Source organism: Cervus elaphus, chromosome 16 (genome assembly GCF_910594005.1).
Source record: "Cervus elaphus chromosome 16, mCerEla1.1, whole genome shotgun sequence".
Taxonomy (NCBI): Eukaryota; Metazoa; Chordata; class Mammalia; order Artiodactyla; family Cervidae; genus Cervus; species Cervus elaphus.
Genome location: NC_057830.1, coordinates 2,424,311 through 2,452,293, shown reverse-complemented (window position 1 = coordinate 2,452,293; position 27,983 = coordinate 2,424,311). Strand labels below are relative to the sequence as shown.

At 39.5% G+C, this 27,983-nt stretch overlaps 1 protein-coding gene and 1 pseudogene across 3 annotated transcripts in view; one reads left to right on the top strand and one right to left on the bottom strand.

The window, feature by feature from the left end:
• The window catches only part of LOC122709873, a 38,102-nt pseudogene extending 28,006 nt beyond the window's left edge, over nucleotides 1-10,096 (bottom strand).
• Nucleotides 9,553-27,983, top strand: part of CNTRL (centriolin) — an 81,392-nt gene continuing 62,961 nt past the window's right edge. For all 3 annotated transcript variants that reach the window (XM_043927158.1, XM_043927156.1, XM_043927157.1), the window contains exons 1-6: nucleotides 9,553-9,681; nucleotides 16,023-16,270; nucleotides 18,037-18,167; nucleotides 22,619-22,749; nucleotides 24,106-24,247; nucleotides 26,141-26,327. In XM_043927158.1, coding sequence (XP_043783093.1) covers nucleotides 16,054-16,270; nucleotides 18,037-18,167; nucleotides 22,619-22,749; nucleotides 24,106-24,247; nucleotides 26,141-26,327 — 808 coding nt within the window. In that variant the 5' untranslated portion in view covers nucleotides 9,553-9,681; nucleotides 16,023-16,053. The remainder of the gene's footprint in view (nucleotides 9,682-16,022; nucleotides 16,271-18,036; nucleotides 18,168-22,618; nucleotides 22,750-24,105; nucleotides 24,248-26,140; nucleotides 26,328-27,983) is intronic.

Here is a 27,983-nt window from a genome sequence, read left to right as displayed (position 1 = left end):
CAGAATGATGAATATATTTTGATACCAAGGCACATCATTTGAAACTTTTGAGACACTAAGAACAGAAAAATAGATCCTACTAGTTTCCAGAGAGAGAAGGAAAGAGGTGACATATAAAGGAGTAGGAGTTGAAAGGATTAGGAGTTAGAATGGAGAAAGATTTGGACTTTTCAGCATGGGAAGAAGAAGACGATGAAGTAATATCTTCAAAGTTCTAAAGGAAAATTATTTCTAATGTAGAAATCTATATTCAACCAAACTATCCATCAACTGTAAGAACAAAGACATTTTTTAAAATGCAAGATTTAGAAAAAAATTTTTCCTTCTGTAACCCTATGCAAATGTGCCACTACCAAAGAGAGGTAGAGAATGTGCTCTACCAAAATAAGAGAATAAACCAACAGAAGAGAGATATGGGATACACGTAATAGAAGGTCCAATGCAAGAGGGAGGCAAAAGGATTTCTCAGTAGGATAATGAAGGGAAAATCCTTGAAGACAGCAGTACGCAAGATTTACAGGAAAACCCAAACACTTGAAGCAACGGGGACTCAAAGGACCTAGATTTATGTTGCTCTTATATCATTTTTCTAACTTGAGGTAAGAATGCCCACGTGAGTCTGACCTAGGTTCCTATTTGTATTTGGCTTGTTGTAATCACATTCTCTGGAGAAGGGCATGGCAACCCACTCCAGTATTCTTGCCTGGAAAATCCCATGGACAGAGGAGCCTGGCGGGCTACAGTCCATAGGGGTCGCAAGAGTCGGACACGACGTAGCGACTAAACCACCACCACCACCACCAATCACATTCTGTTGAAATTCCTGCTTTTTGCTCCTGACCCACACCACTCCCTATCAGATGCCTAGTTGCCATGATTTCTGTTCTTACTCACTATGTGACCATGTACACTGACATCCTAAGAAGCAGTTCCTGTATACTCTCAAGAGATAAAACAAGGTTGTTTTATCCAGAAACTATTCACCTATCTACTTTAGGGATCCTAATAATGGCAATCTTGACTTTTCCTTAAGTAGGCTTTCTACTCAGTTATTCAAAGCTAAATATTATATGTGTTGTTGTTGTTGTTAAGTCAGTAAGTCATGTCTGACTCTTTTGCGACCCCATGGACTGTAGCTTGCCAGCCAGGCTCTTCTGTCCATGGGATTTCCCAGGCAAGAATACTGGAGAGGACTGCCGTTTCCTTCTACAGGGGATCTTCCTGACCCAAGGACTGAACACATGTCTCCTGCACCAACAGGCAGATTCTTTGCCATTGAACCACCAGGGAAGTCCAAACATTATATTAATTAAGGATAAATATATACTTGGAAAAACTATAGAGAAAAGCAAGGAAATTATTAAAAGTTAGAATTATTAATATAAAAGTCATCTTCCTTTGGGAAAAAGGGTGGGAAATGATATAGGGGATGGGTACATTGGGGTTACAAAGAGAGCATTTGTTTCTTAATGTGGGTGGCAGATATGCAAGTATTCATTATGTTACTATTCTTTAAGGTGTATTTAAATTTTATAATCTCTTCTATATATATGATAAATAATATGCCATGTAAAAGATTAAATAACACATTTTAAGAGTGATGAGTACTTTTTACAGAAAAATCAAATCTAAGTGGAAGGTAAACACAATATATTCTACGAATATTTATGTGCTCTCCTTTCTTTTGTCAGCTTCTTTAATAAACTTAAATTACATAAGGTAATAATAACAAATCACTGGATGTGTTAGTAACATATAAGCAGGTAGTATGTACTATAATAATAGCACAAAAATGGGGAAAGAGGAAATAAAACTATTTCTGTGGAGTAACATTTCTATGTTTAACTGGCATTAGATTAGTACAAATATGAAGATTTGTATAAGTTAAGGTGTATATGGTAAGCCATAATCATTAAAAAAAAGAAGTTTTTTTTTAAAGATTTAATTAAAATGCTAAAACTAGAAAATACTTAAAGAGTCAAAATATTCATTTAAAGTAAAAAAAAGCTGAAGGGAGAATAGAGAAAGAAAAAAGAAATGAAACAAAAACCAAAAAATAAAATGGCAGCTATAAATCAAGGTATATCAATTATAATAATAAAAGAATAACTTAAATTGTACAATTAAAAGCTAGACACTGTCAGGCAAATAAAAAATAAGATTCAACTACAGGCTATCTACAGGATATACATACAATTTTGGTTTGAAGATAAAAATAGGTCGAAAGTAAAAGGATGGGAAAAGATATATCATGCAAACAGCAACTATTAATATAAGAAAATTGGAGTGGCTATACTATGTTAGACAAAACAGACTTTGAAATTTAAAAAATTACTAGAGATAAAGAGGGATTTTTATAAGAACAGAAGAGTCAATCATCTGGAGGATATAACAATTATAAACATATATATACCTGCCACCAGAGATCCAAAATATGTGAAGCAAAACTGGACAGTTGAAGGGAGAAACAGAAAATTTCAACAATAATAGTTTCAGTTATGGATAGAACAGCTATGTAAAAGATCAACAAGGAAAAAGACTAGAACAACACCATAAATCAACTAGACCTGGTAGACAAAGGGGATGTTTTATTCCAAAGGAACAGAATATACATTTTTCTCAAGTGCACATGAAACATTCTCCAGGATAGATCATATGCTAGGCTAGAAAACAAGCCTCAATTAGTATAAAAGGACTGAAAAAACAAATTTTTCTGATCACAATTGAGCAAAATTAAATAATAATGTGGAGAAGGAAATGGCAACCCACTCCAGTACTCTTGCCTGGAAAATCTCATGGACCGAGGAGCCTGGTAGGCTGCAGTCCATGGGGTCGCTAAGAGTCGGACACAACTGAGAGATTTGACTTTCACTTTTCACTTTCATGCATTGGAGAAGGAAATGGCAACCCACTCCAGTGTTCTTGCCTGGAGAATCCCAGGGACGGGGGAGCCTGGTGGGCTGCCATCTATGGGATCACACAGAGTCGGACACAACTGAAGCGACTTAGCAGTAGCAGCAGCAAACATTAATGACAAAATGAATTTGAGGAACTTCCAAATCTGTGAAAATTAAACAAAGCATTCCTAAAAAAACCCAATGAGTCAAAGAAGAAATTACAAGGGAAATTAGAAAATAGTTTTAGAAGAATGACAATGAAACACACAACATACCAAAACACGGGATACAGCTAAGGCAGCACTTAGCAGAAAATCTTTTGCTATAAACGCCTACATTATAAAGGAAAAAAGATCTCAAAGCAAAAACCTAATTTCCACTTTAAGACAGTGAGAAGAGTAAACTAATACAAAGCAAGCAGAAGGTAATAAATGATAAGGATTAGAGTGGAAATTCGGAGAAGGCAATGGCACCCCACTCCAGTACTCTTGCCTGGAAAATCCCATGGACGGAGGAGCCTGGTAGGCTGCAGTCCATGGGGTCGCGAAGAGTCGGACATGACTGAGCGACTTCACTTTCACTTTTCACTTTTATGCATTGGAGAAGGAAATGGCAACCCACTCCAGTGTTCTTGCCTGGAGAATGCCAGGGATGGAATCGCAGAGAGTAGGACATGACTGAAGTGACTTAGCAGTAGCAGAGTGGAAATTAGTGAAATAAAGAGACGAGCAACTCCCCTGGAGTCTAGTGGTTAATACTCCATGCTTTCACTGCAGGGGGTGTGGATTGGATCCCTGGTCAGGGAACTATGATCCTGCATGCCAATTGGCAAAAAAAAAAAAAAAAGAAGAAGAAGAAAGAAAAGAAAATTTCTTGAACCGAATAAAAATGAAAATGCAGCATATCAACTTGAATTACAACAAGAGTAAAAAAACAATAGAGAAAATCAACCTAACCAAAGCTCGTTCTTTGAAAAGATCAACAAAATTAACAGTTTTAGTTAAGCTCTTCACGAAAAAAGAGAAGACTCAAATTGCTAAAATCACAAATAAAAGAGGAGACATTATTTCCAATATTCAATAAGTGGAACGATTATAGGGGAATACTAAGGGATCACCTCTTAAGATTCAGTTTGGTCTCTCTCACTTTATCCTTTAAACCTACCAGCCAGAACCTAAGTGTCACTCTAAGTGAAGGCCATCAAAGTCCTAATTACTAAGGAGGTCTTCAGAAATCATTATAAGAGAGAATTAGGAGGAATTCAAGCTCCCGCATTGAGTTACACAGAGCTGGGAAGACAATTCTGATAATAGCTCACTGTCTGGCCTTCTGACTTTCCTTGGACTCAGCGTCAATAGACTCGTGCTTGAGTCCCATGAAACCCTAATAACAGTCTGGCTGAAAATGCTCAAATCTTCAAGGGGCATTAAGAGACAAGACCTCAGTAGTATGGTTTTTAATTGGTTACAGTGGTGATCAGCATTAACAATGACAAGACAGTCAATCATATATCCTAAAACTGTAAAAGGAAAAAAGAAAAAATGATAAGGGCCAGGACCTCCTGGTTCAGGAGACTCCTCCCTCAGTAAAACAAAAGCACCCCAGCCATCAGGTACTTATTTACACCCTCAGCACATACCTTGTGCATTCTGGCAACAGAGCAGTGTCTTCGGTGGTCAAAACAGCATGGCAGTCACGGTGATGGGCTGCTCAGACTTCCCATGAGTAATGAACTTGTCATCAGTTGCAAGGGGTATATTCGCTGACAGTCTCCAACTATTAATGCCTTCAAGCCCTACCTTAGCTTTTAAGCTGAGGCCACTTTCTTTTCAGAAACCCTCAGTTCAGTTCAGTTCAGTTCAGTCGCTCAGTCATGTCTGACTCTTTGTGACCCCATGGACTGCAGCACACCAAGCTTCCCTGTCCGTCACAAACTCCCAGAGCTTGCTCAAATTCATGTCCATCAAGTCGGTGATGCTATCCAACCATCTCATCCTCTGTCGTCCCCTTCTCTGCCTGCCTTCAATCTTTCCCAGCATCAGGGTCTTTTCCAATGAGTCAGTTCTTCGAATCAGAGGCCAAAGTATTGCAGGTTCAGCTTCAGCCTCACTCCTTCCGATGAATACCCAGGACTGATTTCCTTTAGGATTGACTGGTTTGATCTCCTTGCAGTCCAAGGGACTCTTAAGAGCCTTCTCCAACACCATAGTTCAAAAGCATCAATTCTGCACTCAGCTTTCTTTATGGTCCAACTCTCAAATCCATACATAAAACAGTAGCTTTGACTAGACAGACCTTTGTCAGCAAAGTAATGTCTCTGCTTTTTAATATGCTGTCTAGGTTGGTCATAGCTTTTCTTCCAAGGAGCAAGTGTCTTTTAATTTCATCTGCAGTGATTTTGGAGCCCAAGAAAATAAAGTCTCTCACCGTTTTCATTGTTTCCCCATATATTTCCCATGATGGGACCAGATGCCATAATCTTAGTTTTTTGTATGATAAGTTTTAAGCCAGGTTGTTCACTCTCCTCTTTCACTTTCATCAAGAGACTCTTCAGTTCTTCTTCGCTTTCTGCCATAAGGGTGGTGTCACCTGCATATCTGAGGTTATTGTTATTTCTCCTGGCAATCTTGATTCCAGTTTGTGCTTCATCCAGCCTGGCATTTTGCATGATGCACTCTGCATATAAGTTAAACAAGCAGGGTTTCAATACAAAGCCTTGATGTACTCCTTTCCCAATTTGGAACCAGTCCATGTCTGGTTCTAACTGTTGCTTCTTGACCTGCATACAGATTTCTCAGGAGGCAGGAAAGGTGGTCTGGTATTCCCATCTCTTGAAGAATTTCCCACAGTTTGTTGTGATCCACAGTCAAGGGCTTTAGCCTAGTCTATGAAGGAGAGGTAGATGTTTTTCTCGAACTCTCTTGCTTTTTTGATGATCCAACAGATGTTGGCAATTTGTTCTCTGGTTCCTCTGACTTTTCTAGATCCAGCTTGAACATCTAGAAGTTCTTGGTTCACATACTGCTGAAGCCTGGTTTGGAGAATTTTGAGCATTACTTTGCCAGCATGTGAGATGAGTGCAATTGTGTAATAGTTTGAACATTCTTTGCCATTGCCTTTCTTTGGGATTGGAATGAAAACTGACCTTTTCCAGCCCTGTGGCCACTGCTGAGTTTTCCAAATTTGCTGGCATATTGAGTGCAACACTTTCACAGCATCATCTTTTAGGATTTGAAATAGTTCAACTGTAATTCCATCACCCCCACTAGCTTTGTTCATAGTGACGCTTCCTAAGGCCCACTTAACTTCACATTCCAGGATGTCTGGCTCTAGGTGAGTGATCATACCACCGTGGTTATCTGGGTCATGAAGATCTTTTTTGTGTAGTTCTTCTGTGTACTCTTGCCACCTCTTGTTAATACCTTCTGCTTCTCTTAGTCCATACCATTTCTGTCCTTTATTGTGCCCATCTTTGCATGAAATGTTCCCGTGGTATCTCTGATTTTCTTGAAGAGATTTTTAGTCTTTCCCATTGTATTGTTTTCCTCTATTTCCTTGCATTGATCACCAAGGAAGGCTTTCTTAGCTCTCCTTGCAATTCTTTGGAACTCTGCATTCAGATGGGTGTATCTTTCCTTTTCTCCTTTGCCTTTTGCTTCCTTTTTCATCTATTTGTAAGGCCTTCTCAGACAACCGTTTTGCCTTTTTGCATTTCTTTTTTGGGGGGATGGTCTTGATCACTGCCTCCTGTACAACGTCTTGAACCTCCACCCATAGTTCTTCAGGTACTCTGTTTATCAGATCTAATCCCTTGAATCTATTTGTCACTTCAGGATTTGATTTAGGTCATACCTGAATTGTCTAGTGGTTTTCCCTACTTCCTTCAATTTAAGTCTGAATTTGGCAATAAGGAGTCATGATCTGAGCCACAGTCAGCTCCCAGTCTTGGTTTTGCTGACTGTGTCGAGCTTCTCCCTCTTCGGCTGCAAAGAATATAATCAATCTGATTTCGGTATTGACCATCTGGTGGTGTCCTGTGTATTCTCCTGTGTTGTTGAAAGAGGGTGTTTGCTATGACAGGTGCGTTCTCTTGGCAAAACTCTGTTAGCCTTTGCTCTGCTTCAGCCAATGACTAACCATTAGGGCCTTACCATTTCTAAACTGTAAACTGAAGTTTAGCTAGGTGATACAAGTGAACCTAAGATTCCCTCTATTTCTCTCTTTCCATAAACCTATTGAAAACAATCTGGGAAAGTTTTATATGGACACTCAATCCTTTGGTTTGGGACACTGGTTCTTATGTCTGGGGATTCATGTGACCTTAACCTTTCAGTTCATGAATTACTCACGGTTTTAGCTTTGTGCAGTCTTGTTATTTCCCAAGAAGCTATTCTAATAAATGAGGAAATACTTTAATATTAAATGATATTACTATGAAACTTCAAGGTTAAAGAATTTCTTCTGGGTACTATATGAAATTGATGCTCTTGAACTGCAGTGTTGGAGAAGACTCTTGAGAGTCCCTTGGACTGCAAGTAGATCCAACCAGTTCATCCTAAAGGATATCAGTCCTGAGTGTTCATTGGAAGGACTGATGTTGAAGCCGAAACTCCAATATTTTGGCCACCTGATGTGAAAAGACCCTGATGTTGGGAAAGATTGAAGGCAGGAGGAGAAGGGGATGCCAGAGAATGAGATGGTTGGATGGCATCACTGACTTAATGGACGTGAGTTTGAATAAACTCCAGGAGTTGGTGATGGACAGGGAGGCATGGTGTGCTGCAGTCCACAGGGCCACAAAGAGTTGGACACGACTGAGCAACTGAACTGACTGACTGACCATTCTCTGGACTTTGTGTATATTTTCGACAGCTGCTTATTAGATTGATAATGAACTACACCAGCATACCATGATTTGATAATGGATCCCACCTGAATATCATTACAGACTTTAAGGGGTATAGCAGTGAGGTGACACAATAAATATAATTCTCTGTCGGAAAGGAGAAGAAAAAAAACACACCAAGTATCAGAACAAAACAACGAAAAATAATAAAACTGAAAGTCAGCAAGGTACACATTCCAAACTAATATCATCTGAGCTTAGAATTTTTTTGAAAAAAAGGATAGATCTTCCTTTCAATTTAAAATGTTGGGCTTTTCATGAACTTTGACTTCTCTAGCGCTCAAAGGGTCTCCTGTGTTGCTTAAATACTAGTGGGGGAAAGAGAAGCATCATTCACTTAAATGTGAATGTGAATGGCGCCCCCTATTGACAACTACCTGAACATCTGATTCCTGAATCCATCTCTGCCTTTCAGAAAAATCACAAGTGCTTAAGATGGTTCATAAGGCGGCCCCTCTTCTTGCTCTGGCTTCTGCACTCCAGATTTTTGGCTGCCATCCTGATTTATTTAACATCAGCTCATTGCCAAGCTCCTTCTCCCCATTCCTCCTGGGGTTTGCACAAGTTGCTCCCTTTGCCAAGCAAATTTTTCCCCACTCCCATAATCCTTGACTAAGTTCTTTGGTTCTTCCAAGACTTAAGGATAAGGCGTCATTTCCTCCGGGAAACCTTTGCCTAATACTAAAGTAAGTAAAACATACTGAGAACTTATTACAGGACATAAGAAAGAACTTAGAACTCTTTCACATGCACTAACTTTTTTATAACTATCAGGAAGCGGGTAGGATTATCCTGTTTCATAGAGGAGGAAACTGAGGTACAGAAAGAGGGAATTCTTAACAGTGTTACACTGACAGGCCACGAACTCTGAAGAAAGGAAGGAACTGACTATGGAAAACTGGTAAGAACAAGGGATTCGAGGTCACAAGGAAAGGAACTGTGCTAGGAGGGGGTCTTCCAAACGAGCTGTTAAGATTGGAGAATTGTGGTAAAGGAGAGGTAGTGCCTGCTTTTGCGGTTTTTGGAGATGGTGATACTTGTCCAGGGTACCAGCTGGGAAATGGGAAGCTGGAATAGAGGAACAGTGTCCTTAGAGACCACGTTTTTAAAAAGAATTCACCGTATTTCCCTAGCATTCAGCACAGTAAGTGCTAAATTCTCTTAAACTATATGTTAAAAGTATGTGGTGAAATGCAGCCCTTTCAGGAAAGCCACAGCCGATGTTTCTTCCACTGTTTTTTGCTTTGGCTTCCCTGTCACAACCTGAGGACTATTCTCAGCCAGGACTCCCAGGCTGCTCTCATTCCCGTCACCTCGGGGGCATCTGAAGCCTAAACTGCGTTCCCTCAGAGGTTCATCTACGTCTGGCCTGTCTGGCCCCTGACGAAGAGAATTCGCCTCAGAAACGGGCCGTGCGAAGGAGGAGTGTGCGGCGAGGCACACTAGTTCAAAGCCAGACGGCCAGCAATGGAAATGTGGGGGCTTGGTGACACAGTTACATCGGTCTCTCAGGTCGTCCTCAGGCCCAGCCCCCGCGGAGCGTGTCAAGGCCTGAGCAAGAGAAGTCGGCCGCTTCGCCTCAGAGAAAAGAGCGGGGCCTCTCGCCGCCTGCAGCAGGAAATCTCGCCTCGCGCGGGCTCCCACGCGCCTTTGCGCGCCCGCGGGCCTGGCAAACTGAGCGGCGGGAAGCCTGGTCCCGCCCCCAAGCTCCGGGGAGGGGCGTGACCGCGGCAGGCTCCGCCCACGCGGCGCGCACGGCCCCACGGCAACCGGCACAACACAACAAAATGGCTGCCGCGCCGCTGGGCGCCTGAAGGGAACTACCGGCCCCTCCGCCCGGCCTCGTCCGGCGGGCTTGCTCGGCCCCGCTCCTTCGTGGTGAGTGCCAGGCCTGGTCTAGGCCGTTCTCCGGCCTCCAGGCAGAGCGGGTGGGGACCAGCGGCGAAGGCGGGAAGGCCTGGACCCAGCGAGGGATGGATTCGGGGCGGGGGCGTGTGCCTGGGAATTGGGATTGGATGGGAAGGAGGGGAGGGCCCGGAACCGGCGTGGGGCGGGAGGAGGAGGATGGAGGGAGGTTTGGATAAGAAGTGAGGAGGTCACGGGGTGGGGGCTTTGGGATGAAGGACCAGAGTGTGGGGAGGTGTGGACGCGGGGGTTCGGCGAATGAAAGGTAGGGTCCCGCTGCCGAGCGGAGGGGGAGGAGGTGTGCCAGGTGTCTGCGGGGAGTGACTGGGATACAGGATGGTTCGGGTACCCTGACGGGCGTCCTGAAATCAGGCGGAATCCAGTACATGGAGAAAAAGGAGAGTTAGGATATGGGGAGGAAAAGCTTAAAGAAAGGGAAGAGCAAATACTTTGTCATATAATGCTTAAGGGACAGGTGTATTTTCAAGTCAAAGCTTGGCTTCACGTCTTGATTCTGCCACCTGTGCTACTGAACGTCTGTGAGATTTGGGCTTGGTTCTTAACCTTCCTGAGGATATGTTTTCTCTTTGTAAAGATACTCGCTAAGTACTTTTGAGTGTACCTTGTGTGCCAGATTCAGTTTTACGTCCTTTAGTCTTTCCCATTAACTGATTTAAAATAACTTGAACAAGGTCATCATTCTCATCTTAAAAGTGATAAAACTATGGGTCAGAGAGGTTAAGTAATTTGCCTATGTCACACAGAAAGTGGAAAATTAACATTTGAACTCAGACTTAGTTGTAGAGCTCAAGCTCTTAATTCTTAATGATACGTTGTCACTTATAAATGAGGTTAATAATTATAATATACATTATCTGTGAGAATTTGTTTGGTAATGTCTTTAGAGTACTTAGCACAGTCCTTTTTTCACTAATTGAACAAATATTTACTGTGCACCAAACAATACAGCCTCTACTGTCTTGTAGCCAAACTCTAGAAAGAGGAACAAGCAATAATCAAGTTGTTTCACAAATAATCATTTAATTCTAATTTTAAGGTGTTGTGAAGGATGCTGTTTGGGTCAGAGACCTGATCCTCTTGTGTGTTTTGAGTGTGGAAGCCCTGCCTTCTCGGCCCTGTATTCTTAGAGCCTAGCACAGTTCTTGGTGCCTTAAAGTTGCGGAATAAAATCGAATGACCGAAAAAAAAAAATAAACTAACGGGAAGGTTTGGGAAGCTTTTTTCCCCCCATACCTGAGTAGCATGGAGAGAGATGTGAGAGGAAAGCTCAGGATGTTAATGGGACACAGAGGAACACAGATGCCAGGGTGTTAGAAGGGAGAGGCAAGTAGCCAGTTGGGTTGAGATGAAGTGGACTGGATGGAGACTTGAGTATTTTGTGTGAAGAGGGGATAATTAGAAGCCAGAGTATTCGAGTGAATTAAGATGTCAGAATATTTGCTGTGATGAGCAGTTTGGGAAATCAGGATGAATACAGAAATGTGGAGGCATGACACTGGAAAACACTAGAGAAATGGAGAAGACTAGTACAGTGTTAGGGAAGAGAATTTGTGGGAAGACTTGGCAATCAGAATGGGATGAAAGGGTGGGATGCAAAGGTTGACGAGCATGGGATAGGAGAATTGCCATTGGTGAGGAATAGGGGTCAGGATACTTGAAAGGACTAGTTGGAGAATAAGAGTGTTTAAATGGATCAGAGGGTATGGGGTGAAGTCGAATTATAGGGAAAGTACTGAGATGTGATTAAAGGGCTAAGGGGTGCCATGGAGAGGGATATGGAGGTCAAGAAATGGGGATGGATATTTGCTTATTGGAGTAGCTGGGAAGAGAGATGGAAGGTTTGGGAATTACTGAGGTCTGCCTCATTTGGAAAAGATCAGAGATGATGGAATCTTAGGAAAGGCTGGATAGAGGTGAAGGTGTAGACTCTACTAAGCTGTGGTGGAGGGGATTGTTAGATCAAGACAAGTTTCTGAGTCTGAGAAGGACGGGATGCTTGATCATATGATTTTGATTATCACATCATTCCGGTGGCTTTCTTTTATTCTGCAGACTTACCATCTGGGTTTTCAAAATGTGTCTCTAGCTCTGGACTTGTTTTGCTTGTTTTGGTTTCAGTTTATCCTGCCCCTTCACACACACTAGCCCTGTCTCTCATCTCTGTCTTCTCTTTTCTATTGCTCGGTCTATTGTTTATATAATTGCAAACTACAGCCTTGGTCAAGCAACATCGCTCTCTCTTAAAATCGTGGTTCAAGATTTTACTACTGCCAGGTATCCTTTCTCAAGCACAGTAAATCCCTAAGCCCATTTTACTAAGTTAGCTATTCTGTGAGATCATATGTCTAGGCTTTACAGGAGCTATGGTGACCCAGGGAAGGGGTCTGGGAATGCACTGTGACTTCAGAACCATCATTTAATCTTGCAGGTTACAATTCATTAAAGGAAGCAGTTAATTTTGACTTCTGGGATCCATTCTAATATATTTCTTTAACTCTATTATTGAGTAAGGCAGAGTTTTTCTCATCAAAAGAGATCTCATGATATTCTAGTGAGGCCCAAAGAGTCTTGGTCATTAGGGTGTTGTGAGAGGAATTCAGGATGGTCCAATATTTTAAGAAGTTAGAGATAAGACTAAGGTGCAGGGTACAAAATAATTGCGTTGCATAAAAATGTAGGATGTATGTGCATTTTTAAACCAAGAAACTAAAAATGTGTATGAAGCATATCTCTGTAGCATGTAGCATACTCTCATTCTAATTTTATAATTTTCTATCATGCTATGAGACAGAGAAAGACATATGGAAGTGGGAACTGGGCCCTGTACTGCTCCTCTTTTATTTCTTAAGTCCCTTGCCCTTATGAAAACTGTATTTAATTCAGTAATGAATAAAATTGTGTTATTAAAGCACATGCGTCTTAGCCCTTTTCAAGCTTGAGTGCATTATTATTTAGAAAGAGAGCAACAGTGCAATCTAACACAGAATGAGACGTATTACTGAGAGACTTTTGCCTTGGGAGAATGTTAAGATAAAAATTGTTTGCCACACTTGTGAAATTAGGTCCTAAAGCTTTGTGGTTAAGACATCAGTAGCAGTTGTGTGAATTGAAGGAAGCTTTTCTGACCTTTGTGGATGATTTGACATGAAAAAACGAAAGAGAAAGTAAAGACTTAGATTTGCAGTTTAAGGTGATCTAGATTGTTGAAACAAGGCAGTTGGCCTTGTTGTACTGTATACCTGTGAAATAATAATCACTTTTTAAAAAAATTTATCAGGTTTTTGTTACCTTCAAACTAGTCACCTTAAGATGCTAGATCGTGAGTTCAGTGATGCTTTCATTGTATTAAATTTTGTTTTTCCTTCAAAAAAATTAAAATGTTTTAAAAAGCTACCATTTATTTTTATTTCTTTTCCTTCCTTCCTGTTTTTATTTTATTATTTTTTTGGCTGTGCCTCACACAGCCTGTGGGACCTTAGTTCCCTGACCAGGGATCGAACCCACAGCCCCTGAATTGGAAGCATGGAAACAACCGCTGGACAGTTGGCAAAGTCCCTGGCATTAGGGTTTGAGCTATCCAAAAACTTTGGGTTGCAGATTACTTTTCTAAAAAATAGTTTCTGTTTTGTCTTCACACTTTAGGGCTTTCCTGGTGGCTCAGTTGGTAAAGAATCTGCCTGCAGTGCAGGATACCCAGGGGTTGGGAAGATCCTCTGGACAAGGGAATGGCTACCCACTGCATTATTCTTGCCTGGAGAATCCCATGGACAGAGGAGTCTGGTGGGCTGCAGTCCATGGGTTTGCAAAGAGTTGGACACGACTGAGTGACTAACACATACACATACACACACTTCACATCTTCAGTAGTGAGGGTACGGGAGATTATGGATATTGAGCAAAGTAGAATCATTGTTGATGCAGCTTGTTCAAGACCTGTGCATCTTATAACACTTTTTGGTCTAAAAGTTTGCCAGATTTATAATTTTTGCAGCGTACTTATAAGAGCAGTTGTATATCATGAAAATCTTTTTTGCATAAACCTAACTTGTATGTTAGGACTCTTGGTATTGAGGACTGATATTGCTCATGAAGATAGCCTTTTGTTGAATTATTGAATAGCATTTTATTGTTTCTAGGTTCTTTATGAACAATTCATTCAATAAATAGTAATTATCTGCCATCTTGTAGGCTCTGTTCTTGGCCTGGAGTACATCAGTGAATAATATCGCTACTTTCATGGAACTTAAATTATACTAGATTAATTGTGTGATTTGACTTACAAGTTAATTTGAGAGAAAAACTGATTCTCATCATTACTCCAGCTAGCACTCTGTCTGAATTTGGACTTTTACCTAATACCACTGGATTTGGCAGTGATTTCTTGGATATGACATCAAAGGCACAGGCGGCAAAAGGAAAAATAGACCAGTTGGGTTTCTTTAAAAATGTTAGATGAGTATCAAATGACAACATCACAGGGACCTCCCTGGTGGCTCAGAGGTAAAGAATCGCCTGCCTGTGCAGGAGACACGGGTTTGATTCCTGGGCCAGGAAGATTCCACATGCCACAGAGCAACTAAGCCCATGTGCCACAACTACTGAGCCTGTGCTCTGGAGCAGAGGAGCCCCCGTGACTGGAGCCAGAGCACCCTAGAGCCCAGGCTTCGCAACAACAGAAGCCTCCCCAATGAGAAGCCCTCGCACTGCAACTAGAGAAAAACCCAAGCAGCAATGGAAGACCCAACACACTAAAAATAAATAGTTTCATTTTTTAGTGAAGTGAAGTCGCATAGTCGTGTCCGACTCTTTGTGACCCCATGGACTGTAGCCTACCAGGCTCCTCCATCCATGGGATTTCCCAGGCAATAGTACTGGAGTGGGTTGCCATTTCCTTCTCCAGGGGATCTTCCTGACCCAGGGCTCGAACCTGGGTCTACCACATTGTAGACAGACACTTTACCATCTGAGCCACCAGGGGGCCGATTTTATTTTTTAAGACAGTATCAATTAGTCGAAAGGAAACCACAGGGTGGGAGAAAACTTGCAAATTATTTATTTGACTAAAGTTAATATGCAGACTATATAGTGAGAACTCCTAAAAAGATTTAAAAAAAGAAAGACCAAAGGCAAGCATTTGCAACACCAGAAATTAGATACAGAGGTCTGTGTGGCTCCAGCCCAGAGTCTAGGAAACTAGTGACAGATGTGAGGCTAGAGAGACAGGATCACATCATGGGGGATCTCACAGGTCATGATAAATATTTCATTTATTACAGACCCATAGATTAACTTTTAGACTAGATCACTCTGGCCACAATGTAGTGATGGAAGAGGAAGGGAAGAGACCTTGTAGACAAATCAGTTAGAAGCTGTTATAGTAGTTTGATGAGTGTGTGGATTAGAGTAGACGAGAGGGGAGATGGAAAGAAAGGGACTAATTTGAGAGATACTTAGGAAGTAGAATTGACAAAACTTGGTGATTGATTGGTTATGGGAAGAAGGAAGTGACTCCCAGTTTCTGGCTTATTTCCAAGAGCATTGTCCACAGTAAGGGAATGCTGGAGGAGGAACAGGATGGGAAGAAGATGAGGGCGGGATGAGGGAAAAGTTCAATTTGGACATGTTGATTCAGGATGTCAGTGCGATATCAGGTAGACAGTTAAGAATAGGTGTCTGGACTCAGAGAAGAGTTGGACTGAAAATATAAATACCAGTAAAAAGGTGGCATTGGGAACCATGGGTGTACATTAGATTGTCTCAGTTAAGTTTAGAGAGAGATCAGAGGAGACCTGAGAAGCTCTGACATTTAAAGAGTGAATAGACGAGCTTTGGCCAGGGAAGGAGGCTGAGGAGAGGCCAGGAAGACGGGAGGAAAGTGTGGCTTCCTCCAGAAGCCAGAGGAAGAAACTGTTGCAGGAAGGAGAGAGTGTGGATCAGCATGAAATACTACTGGCTGTCAAGTATTTCCAGCTCTATGCGCTCTAGAACTCTTTGTAAGTAGAAGAGGCACTGTGAATAGTTTGGTCCAATAAACTGAGAACCAAAGTGACAGATGAGGCTTCTGGCTGGAGTACATGTCAGTACAAGACCCTCTGGAGGTCTCTCTCCCCTCTGGTAAGGTAATCAACAATGTCCAAAATAGTGTCTGCTTCCATCAGCTTGGAGTAGTGTGGGTTCTAGCATCTATAACTTCTGAATTTGAAACTCTGTAGTCTTGAAAATTCTAGAAATAGACTAATCGTTTTGATAGCTCTAAACATTAACCTTGTTAAATATATTGGGAACTCTTACAGGTTTTGATGGATACCTGGCTTTATTCTTGCAATGAAGAAAGGTCCTCAGCAGAAAATTCCCAAAACAAAGATGCCACCATCATCTCACTCTCCTAGTCCATCTTCTCTTACGTCCAATATGAGGTCTAGGTCACTTTCACCTTTAAACGGATCTGAGACTCTGCCTTTTCATTCTGGAAGACAGTGGTATGAGCAAGTTGAGATTATAGGTGAAAACACTATGCTTTTGGATTACCACGACCAGAAAGGTAATGCTTTTTAATCTGTGAATGTTACCAAATACTCTTTTTAAGTACAAATGGAAAATACTGAACTTACATTTTTGGTCCAAATATAACATGTATCCATCCTACTAGTAACTTGACCCATTGTTTTTGACAGAAATTGTCTAAGAACAATGGAGGATGGAGGCTTCTGGTTAAGGGTGAAGATGTCTGAAAGGGTTAGGAGAAGGGAGTTTCCAGAAAGAGGAAGCTTTATTTCCTATGGTAGGAGAGTGCTTTAAAGTTCATATGCCAGTTTACCATCATCCTTGGTTGAGGGGAAGGCATATCTGGTCACTTCAGAATGGAGCGCCTTAATTCAGTATAAACATGTTGTCCATCCCTGGGATATTCCAGTCTGCTTATAGGCAAGCTGCCAATCTGTGAACGGACTGATTCTCAAATCAGGGACGTACATATGAATGTTCACCAAGGTTTTTATTTTTTTCTTAAAAGCATTCTGTCAGTCTAGGAATCTGTTTTTAAAAATGGGTTCTTTTTTTAGAAATTTACTTACTGTGATTAAATACAAAGAAAACTTTTTTGTGATTTCTTTGCTATGTCATGAAATCATGGTCATCAAATCTATTGATGAATACTGATCAGTGTCTATTAATAAATACCATCAGCATTGAGTTTGGACTGTACCCTTGCTGCCCACTGGCACATTGTTATTTCTAACTTGATGAATATTTTCTTTAGATTGGGCCAAATTTTTAAAATTATTTTATTTTGAACCAAAATAAATATTAACTTATTATATAAGTAATCATGGGGAAACTTTGGCCCACAGCCTGGATCTGAACCCAGGATTAATTATCTTTGATTCATAAAGAACCAAGAGACAGTTTTCTTTTTTATGGATGCTTTTGTAGAATTTAACATGGCTTTTTAAAAATAATTTTTAAATTGGAGTATAGTTGATTTACAGTGCTGTGTTAGTTTCACATGTGCAGCAGAGTGAATCAGCTATTCATATACATATGTACATGTATGTATTTTTTAGATTCTTTTCCATGTGGGCCGTTATAGAATATTGAGTAGAGTTCCCTGTGCTGTACTAACATGGCTTTAATAAGCTCTGATTGTAATAACCAGGAAGGTCTTGAGACAGGGTATGCTATCCATTAAGTTAGTACTTTATCTCTATAAAATATATTGTGATCCCCTATATTTAAAAGAGCAACAAATTTGAGTTTCCTACCATAACAAAAAATAGGAAAAGGAAATTTTTAAGAATTCTAATATTTTTTAACTTGATTAAAACTGTTTAAAGCAAAAAACTAAATAATCCAATGTATTTTTTTTAAAACTAACATTAAAATGCTGCTAAAAACCTCAGTGCTGACCGTACTTAAAAGTATAAATTTTAGATTCATTTGCCTAGGTTCAAGTCCTAGATTTGCATATTTTTAGCTGCAAGAACTTGAACAAATTGTTTTTCTAATTTTTTTATAAAGAAGAATAGTAATTTCTATTCCCAAGGATTGTTGTACAAATTACATTTTTTAATGTCGAGTACTTAATACAAAGCTTGCACACAGTTAATATTTATGAAGTGTAACATTGTCATCATTATGAAATGCTACATAAAGTAAAATATTATTTAAACATTCCAATTAGAACTAGCCAACGGTTTTTACAATTGCATGGTTTAAATTTTTGTTGTTGTTGTATAACATCAGGACAGTTTGTTTCTCAAAGTAGTCATGTCTTCCTCTTCTGATAATGATCTGTTTGTATAACTTCAGAAGCTGATTCACATGCAGGAGTTCGATATATTACAGAAGCCCTTGTTAAAAAACTTACTAAACAGGAAAATTTGGCCTTGGTAAAATCTCTGAACCTTTCACTTTCCAAAGATGGTGGCAAGAAATTTAAGGTATGTTACCAACCTTTCTGAATACAGACATTGATTTTAATTTTTGTGCTTTAAAATAAAAAATATATATATGGAATTTACAGTACTGTTTCATTCTAATGTTGCTGGATTTGTTGCAGATCTTTTGTTTCTAGTGAAAGTTCTCCATCAGAAATGTAAAGTGTGACATCTTCAAATTCATAACCTCCTGTTATTCTACATGTTGTTGATTCTCTCTAAAAAGGGTCAGCAAACTACAATCTAAATGCCAAATTAGGCCTACTGCTTGTTTTTGTTAATAAAGCTTTATTGGAGCACAGCTACACTCATTTATTTCCATATTGCCTGTGGCTGTTTTTTTGTTACAATATCAGAAGTAAGTGATTGTCAAAAAGACTATATATGCCTCACAAAGCCAAAAAATATTTACTATCTGGCCTTTTGCAGAGAAAGGTTAGTGATCCCTGCTCTAGACTGTTTACTACTTTATTCTATTCATAAACTATATACCATGAGTACATTGAAATTTAATTTTTATTTTTTAATAAAAATAATTTCTTCTTATTGTTTATTATTATTATTTTTATTATTTACAACTTAATATTTTTGGTTGGAAAAAATATAAACTTAGATGCCTCCTACTTAAGTCACAAAAATTAACTCCAGAAGATTGACAGTCTTAATGAAAACAAAACAAAAATCAACCAACAAAAGTGCTATAAAAATGTTAGGAAAAATATATATTTTTAAATCTTAGAGTTGGGAAGGCCTTTCTAATCGAACATCAACCCTAGTACCACAAAGAAAAATATTGACAGATTTAGCTTACATAAAGATTAAAAAGTGGTGTTTAATGAATTATTATCTTTTAAAAAGTTAAAGAAAAACAAGCTGGCAAATAGTGTTTCTAGCATGTGTAACAATATCCGCATAATATAAAGAGCCCCTGTGATTCACTAGAAAGAGACAACTAAATGGTAAATGTGCGAAGGATAAGTCTGTTCACAAAAGTATTATAAATGGCTGTTAACATGAAAATATATTCAGTTTCATTAATGTCAAAGAGATGAGAAATAGAACAATGGTTTGATGCCATTTTCCATTTTGTATATCTAATGGACAAGAATTAAAAAGATTATTTTAGCATTCAGAAAGATGTGAGAAATGGATCTTCTCATTTGGTCTTAGTGGATGTATAGATGTGTGTAGCATTTTAGGAAAACAGTTTGATAGTATTTATCAAAATTTCAAATGTACTTATTTGATCCAGCAATTAAGTTTACACTTATTGAATTTATACTCACCAACACAGCAGTTCTACTCCTTGATGTCTATTAATATTTGCACATGTATCCAAAAGTATCTGAAGAGTTTATTAGGCATTATTTAAAATAGAAAAATTGTCAGTAACCAATTGTCTGTCAATAGGGAATTGCTTAAAAATTATGGTGCAGTATCCCATGAGATGGGCCTCCCTGGTGGCTCAGTGGTTCAGCATCTGCCTGTGATGCAGGAGCTGCAGGAGACACAGGTTCGATCCCTGGTCGGGAAGATCCCCTGGAGGAGGGCACGGCAGCCACTCCAGTGTTCTTGCCTGGAGAATCCCACGGACAGAGGAGCCTGGCGGGCTACAGTCCATGGGGTCACAAAGAGTGAACACAACTGAAGTGACTTAGCATGCACGCATACCATGGAATACTATCAAGTTTCTTGAAAAACAAGAACAAGAACAAAATCTCCCAGAACTCTATGTATTAATGTGGGGAAATGTTCCAGTATATTTAATGGAAAAAACAAACTCTAAAGTATTTTTAGTAAGGAAACAAAATACTTTTTTAATTCATTAAAAATATTTTATTAATGAATAGAAAGGTCTGGGTATATATACACTGGTCTGTTAACAAGGGTTACCTTTGAGCAGTGAGATTTTTTGGTGGGGGAACTGAACTGGAGACCTGATGAAGAGAGCTTTTTATGTTTTGTTTGAAATTTTTATTGGACTATATTTATGTCTTATGTAATGAAATAGGAAAAAAGGAGACATCCTGGAGTTTAAAGATGGTAAAAATGAAATACCAAGTTAATAAATCCTTACTGTGTGGTTTCTATATGCCAGGTATTAGATTAGGCTGTGGGAATAAATATAGCAGTGAAGAAGCTTAGTTTCTGATTTGGGGAACTTAGAAGTTAGTGTGAAGAATGCCTGGAATTAAGAGGAGAAATATTGAGGGGGAATCAAAGAAAGTGAGTGGGTCTGGGAGAGACAGACCCAGTGAAAAAGTCTGAGGGGGCTGTTGGAATAGAAGATCCAAGAGTGTGATGAGTGGAGACCAAAGGAGGAAGAACTTCAAGGAGAAAAAGATGTGCTATAAAGTGTCACAGCATCATCCAAGAGCATGAAAACTTGGAAGAAGTTGTTTGATTCAGCAGTTTAAAAAGCGCTTTCTTCATTCTTGAGGCCCACCAGCTTCATTCTTTTAGGGTCTTTGCTGTTTGTTTGTTTGTTTGTTTTTCTGCCTGGTACTCTCTGTCTCCAGATATTCACACAGCTAGCTTATTATAAGAGTCTCACCTCCTCTCTGTGAGGTCTCCCCACAGTTGCAGGTAGCCACCTTCTCCTCAGTCACTCCCTCTCATTCTTTCCCTCAACAGATACTGATATGGCAGCCACTACGCGCCAGGCACCAGTGCTAAGTAGTGAACACAGCAGACAGAACCTGCCCCCTTGGTGCTTTTATTCTGTCACATCACGTTATCTTCTTGTTAGTATGCTTCAGTGCCTGAAAACTTTATTTTCTCTATTTGTTTATTGGCTTTCCCTGTGAGTGAAATCAAGAATCTTATTTTCTTTATTCATCACTGTTTTTTCCATATTTGCAGTACCTAGAACAGCTCCTGGCACATAATCCTTGTTTGGTTAGTATTTGTTGGAATGGGTGAATGAATGGTGATCTTGGAGAGAACTTTTTGAATATGTAGTAGGGATGGAAGATGTATTGCCTTACCAGTGACTAACACTGAATGGGAGGCTGCAGAGTGAGCAGATGTACACAGTTTTTATGAGAACACAGTGGCAAATAAGGGTGGTAACGTGAAAGCTGGGTAGGAAACAGGTTCTGTGTGAGGTGATTTGTATCATATAAAGGAGACTGAGCTTGTTTTCAATGGAAACAGTGACAGACTATTTTCTTGGGCTCCAAAATCACTGCAGATGGTGACTGCAGCCATGAAATTAAAAGACGCTTGCTCCTTGGAAGAAAAGCTATGACCAACTTAGATAGCATGTTAAAAAGCAGGGACATTACCTTGTCAACAAAGGTCTGTCTAGTCAAGCTGTGGTTTTTCCAGTAGTCATGTATGGTTGTGAGAGTTGGACTATAAAGAAAGCTGAGCACCGAAGAATTGATGCTTTTGAACTGTGGTGTTGGAGAAGACTCTTGAGAGTCTCTTGGATTACAAGGAGATCCAGCCAGTCCATCCTAAAGGAGATCAGTCCTGGTGTTCATTGGAAGGACTGATATTGAAGCTGAAAGTCCAGTACTTTGGCCCCTGATGTGAAGAACTGAGTCACTAGAAAAGACCCTGATGCTGGGAAAGATTGAAGGCAGGAGGAGACGGGGACGACAGAGGATGAGATGGTTGGATGGCATCACCGACTTGATGAACATGAGTTTGAGCAAGCTCCGGGAGTTGGTGATGGACAGGGAGGCCTGGTGTGCTGTGGTCCATGGGGTCGCAAAGAGCTAGACACAACTGAGCAGCTGAACTGAGCTGAGTGTGCTGACCGTAGATTCCAGCAACAGGGACACTGTCTGGTGCACTGGCGTGCTGCCGTTGCCTGGTGCCACATCCGGCATGTAGCCAGTGTGTAGTGAACATCTGTCGAACAGTGACTGTTTTTATTTTTTTGTCTTTTGGCCGCACCACACGTGGCGTGTGGGCTCCTAGTTCCCCATCCAGGGATCAAACCCGTGCCCCTTGCACTGGCAGCTCGGAGTCCTAACCACTGGACCATCAGGGAAGTTCCAAATAGTGACTGTTTCTACACTTGAGGGGAAGACCCAGGAGAGAGAAAGACTGAGGATTCAAGAACACAGGGAGAGGAGACGGGGGACATTATGCCAGAGCATGAGTACCTTAGTTGAACTTGGAAGAAAGGAAGGGAGAAAGAGAGAGGCGTAGGAAAGTGTAGAAGAGGGAAAGGACTGATGCAGAAATTTCTCACTGAATCGTCGTCAGTTTCCTAGTATGTAGGAAGCGTCACCTCCTGCAGGGCAAGAAAGGTTTGGCAGCTTGAGGAGAGTGGCCCCTCCTGACCAGAGAGCCGCACCAGGGTACTTACTGCCCAGGGGAGCAGTAACGGCTTAGTCTCCGGTGACTGATCAGAGCAGCCCCTGATGCATATGCTTATATGTCGCGCTCATGTCGAGGTGTCTGTTGTATAAAGCATTTATTCATTTGTTTCCAATTAGTATATCGAAAATTTGGAAAAATGTACTAAGCTTGAAATACTGAATCTCAGCCATAACCTAATAGGGAAGATTGAGAAGGTGGACAAGCTGTTAAAATTACGTGAACTCAACCTATCATATAATAAAATCTGGTAAGTAAATACTTCTTTGGGTAGCGCTGCAGGGTCATCATCTTTGTTAACAAGGTAGATTCATACTGTCCATGTTACTGAAAGAATCCTTTGAAAGAGCAAACACTTTGGTTATTCATTTGTAGTCTAGCCCTTCACGTAGGTAACTGTCATATTTTGGCATTACTAAAGTACAGAATAATACCTAGCATTATCAAAGAAGGAGATACATTTTTTGAATACCAAATTTTATCTTAGTTCCATTTTTACAGGAAGTTTTCCCAGCTACAGTCTGTGATTAACTGCCTTATTCATTAAGAAAGTTGGCATGAAGCAGAATGTTTTAACCCTGTTGTTTTGATCCTAAAGTTGTATCAACTTGTTTTGAGCCTATGTATTTTATCCTGATGTTCTTTGCTTATTTCTGTAATAAATAGGCCCTCAATCTTGTTTCTACTTCATAATGTATATTACTCTGAAAAATAAACATAATAAGACTGACAGTGGCAAAAATGCACATAGAAAACTTGTTATAGGCAAAATGAAACAGTTTTCAAATGTTGAAAGTCTTTATGTCTGTATCTTCCCTCCACATAAGACTTGGTATATAGAATGGCCAAAGAACAAAACAACTAACTGTAGCCAAAGCTCTAATATGGAAAAAATGAAATGGCTGGGGGGGGGAGTGATTAATGAATTAAATCCTTAATGTAAAGTTTGTATAAAAAAAAATTGATCCTGATGAAAATAATTTCAACAAAATAAAACTGAAAGTAAAAAGCATGGAAATATTTGCCCAGTATAGAGAATTGACCAAGGAATTAAATTGGAATCAACTTGGGAAAATATTTCAACAATGAAAATTCACCAATGCAGGTGATAAATGTTTTATTAAATACTGATTAAAACATTTGTGTTCATAAATACAGCATCATTCTGGGGTTCCACCTGCTCAGAATGGCAGCCACATCGTACTGGCATAGCTGGTCTCTCGGTGATGACTTAAGGACCTTCTCCCATGCAGGGCAGTAGAACAGGACGGTGTGTGCTGCTGGACTCCGCAGCTCTCCCCTTGCTGCCCACTGGAGTCTTCACAGTGGTTAGTGAGACTGGCCCAGGCAGCCTCCTCTTTTCTGTGTTGTGGGATCCTGAAGTCTGATAGTAAGACAGATGGGATTCCTGGGCAGGGACAGTAAGGAAGAGTCTACTGGAGCTGTTTGGTAAATTTGTTTTTAGCCACTATTTTTAAATTCTCATTTGTAAATTACAGTTATGAAAAGCAACTCTGCATAAAACCAAGCCTATTTATTTTTAAAATACAATGAAGGGACACTATCATTGTACTTACTAAGTTTGATTTTACCCTTTGGTTTCTAGCAAAATTGAAGGCATAGAAAATATGCACAATCTACAAAAGCTGAACCTTGCAGGAAATGAAATTGAACATATTCCAGTGTGGTTAGGGAAGAAGTTAAAATGTTTGCAAGTCCTCAACCTGAAAGCCAACAAGATATCATCGGTAAGTTATTCAAAGTAGCAAGAATATTTAAATTTTTTAGACCTGTTGAGGTGAAAAGATTAAAATCTAAGTTTGGTTTTTTTTTAATGGGACTTCTTCTAATGTCCTTGGTCCTTTGACCAAACATCAAATTCAGACATAACTTAGTATTCTCTATGGGAATTAAATATACACAGACCTGGTTTTGCATGACTACATGGTAACTGAGAGTTGATCTCTTAGCATTTTCCCATCTTTCATTTCATTTGAGCGTCTGATTACTCTTCTTAAGGAGACAGTGCAGGGGTTATTTTTATAATTCCATGAATTAGGTACCATTTTATTATTTCCATTTTTAAGTAAAGTCTTGGAGAGGCTAACTCTCTTACCCGAAGTCATTCAGCTTGTGCCAGAATCCATGTCATGGCATGCCTGGAGCAGAGTTCTCTTTTTTTGTTTTTTTTTTTCAAATTTATGAATTAATCTGAATTAACCTTGATGATAGTATTAAGTGTTACAGGAAGTATTAATCACTAGCTTTTTGTAGCAAAGCAACTCTATCATGGTTCACATAAGCTGATAGTGACATGTATTTTTCTCTGTCATAAAATATATGAGTATATTTTATGATTTTCTTGTAACATTTATACAGTTAGATATTCCGTAAGCATTGCAAAGTAAAAACATTAATTTATTTAAGTCTGTATTAAAATTGAAACAATCCTCCTATAATTTAAAGAACTTAAGTCTTAAAATAGAAAATAAAAGAGGTGACTTCCAGTATGGGTCTAGATTTGCCTTCTGTAATCTTTGGATAAATTTCATCTGTCTAAAACTCACTGTTTAAATTGGAAAAAAATAGTTTCTCCCCTGCCTTCTTTATGGAAGTGGTATAGGGCTCAGATGAAATGATAAAATGTAAAAATAAAAACTTTAAGGAATATAGCCTTAGAGTATTTAGTGTTTTAAACTTTTACCAGTATAAGGTAGTAATAATAAGTAACTTTGGTTTAATGCTGTGCAGTGTCTGTACTTTCCTGCTCCATCTTTATAAAGATCTGATGAGGTGACTCAGAGCCGAGCCCCACGCATGTTACACAGCGTCACCTCGGAGATCTTGGAGTTTAGCGGGTGTTTGGAGGAGGTAGCCATGAATTCATCTAATATTGCCACACATGTTCCTAAAGTAGTTGATACATAGATAGTACTGATAACAGGAAAATCATTCAATAAATATTTTTTATTATTTATAATTTTGTAACACTTTCTCATCTCAGTTCATATTTGACATTGGCTTCAATAAGAGTGCACATCCACTTGAAAGAGATTTATTTGTGTTAGCTATTAGTAGTAGTATTTCTCAACCTTTTAAAATTCCTTTTTGGATAAATGTAAAAATCTCACTTCATAACTGTGAATGTTTCTATGTATACTTATTTCTTTTAATTATCAACTATAACAGTTATCAGAAGATTTACAAAACTTCTTTTTTATAGACATTTATATTTTTGATTTGTTCATTCAGTGTAATGAAAAGATAATAGGATTAGAGTTACCCAGTCTTGAAGTCAAATGCTATTTCATTCACATATAATCTCTGAGCTTTGAGCAGGTTACCTAAATTCTTTGAACCTCAGTTTCATGATCTATAAAATTCAGATGATATGTCATAGGTTTCTGTGAGGAATCACAGATGAAATGATATGTGGAAAATGCCCAGTATTGCTCTTGATACATTCTAGATCCTCAAATATTCTTTTCTGTTCCTCCCTTCAAACTACTGTTGGATAATGGGTTTTATGAATAAATTCCTTGTCATGATAATAGCAATTTCCTTGCCTTATTACTTCCCTTAGGTATGTTTATGATGTTTTAATTCAATTATGCCAATAATAATATTACATATCATTTTAGCTCCAAGATGTAAGCAAATTGAAGCCACTTCAAGATTTGACTTCTCTGATCCTAGCTGAAAATCCGGTTGTGACCCTTCCCCATTACCTTCAGTTCACCATTTTTCACCTCCGATCACTGGAAAGTTTGGAAGGTCAGCCAGTAACCACTCAGGACAGGCAAGAAGCTTTTGAGAGATTCAGTTTAGGTAAGGTGACATATTTTTTAAAAAAATAAATTCGGATGAGAGAGGAATTTATTTTCAGAAATGATCCAGAAAAGATATATTTATTATTAACTTTATAATGCTATTAAAATTTTCATAGAAAATGGCACCATAGATCAATGAACTCAACAAATACTCATCAGGTACATACTGTGAACCAGTCACTGTATCTGGCACTGAAGATACGGCTAGGAAGATGGAAGGTACTGGCCTTCATGCAGCGTCTGTTTCAGTAGAGAAGATAAACAAAAAATAAATAAACCCAGATAAAATAACAGAGGCAAACCCCTTTTTGGAAAGTGGTGTAAAGGAATGGCTCTGAGGAAATGACACATAAGTTGAAGGCAAAGGCAGGAGAGGATGAGGGAGAGGGGAAAGCTTATACTTTGCAATTGGGAAGATGCTGGAGAGTTAAGAGACAGAAAGAAGATTAATCTGACAGGAGGATAGCTCAAGTTAAAGTTCGGAGAGATAGGTAGGGGTTAGATGACACAGGGCCTTGGGCGTTGGGTTTATTCCAGGTGCAGCAGAACATCACTGACAACATTTAAGCAGGTGTTATATGTTAAGAAGATTATTTTTGATGCAGGATGGAGAATGACGTAAAGCAGGGCAAAATGGTGATAAGGGGCATGTTAGAAGGATATTGACTTAGGAATGTTGGTGGCCTGTATTTAGATGATAGATGTGGAATGGACAGATCCACTTTGGAAGTAGAATCAGCAGCACTTTCTAATGGATTGAATAATCCTCAAGCTTCTGGCTTAAGTAAGTGGTTTGCTGGTAATGTTTTGAAAATGGGAAAACTTAGAATACTGAGTTTGAATGTCTGTGAGGCAGCCAAGAAGAGAATCAGAAATGTGCGTCTGGGGTTCAAAGAGATCTGTCCTAGAGATGTAAATTTGGGAGTCATCAGCATAAAAATGATACTTTATTCCACTTGAATCAGCTGGCTCTCTCAGGCAGTTGGCAAGAGCAAAAAGGGGAGCCAGTTAAGAAAACAGAGAGGCCAGCAAGGTAGGTGAAAACCAGGAAGCAGTGGTTTGCAAAAGTCTGAAGATTTCAGGAGAGGAAGTGGTCAACTATGTTGAATGTCACTGAGACGTGAAGAAGAAAGATGAGCACAGAGAAGCGCTTTCGCTGGCAACATAATAATGAGCCTGACAAGGGCAGTTAAGCAGTGGTTGGAACAAACGCTAGATTATAGATCGAAGAATGAATGGGAGGAAGACATTTGGATAAAGATTGGAAATTTCCTCCCACAGTTTCTCTCCTGTAGTACCTAATAAATGAGTTTTTAAAAGTTAAAGAAATTTCGCCAGTCACTTCCACACCAGGAAATTGTCAGAAGCATCAAAGCTAGTAATCAAAGAAACAGAATATTCAAGAGCGAAGTGGAGAGACAAATCATGGCTTAGCTTCTTTGGTCCTTGAGAGGACAAGGAGATGCGATCAGAGAAGAATAGAGTGTCTCTTGATAAGCAGGGTGGGACACTTTCTCCATCAGAAGGAAGAGAAGATGTGTGTAGGTGTTAGTTTTATTGCTTTGGTGGTAAGAAAATGAGGGGTTTCTACTGGTGGGGTCTGTCTTATCAATAAAGTATGAGATCATCAACTGAAAAAAGAAAATAGAAGGAG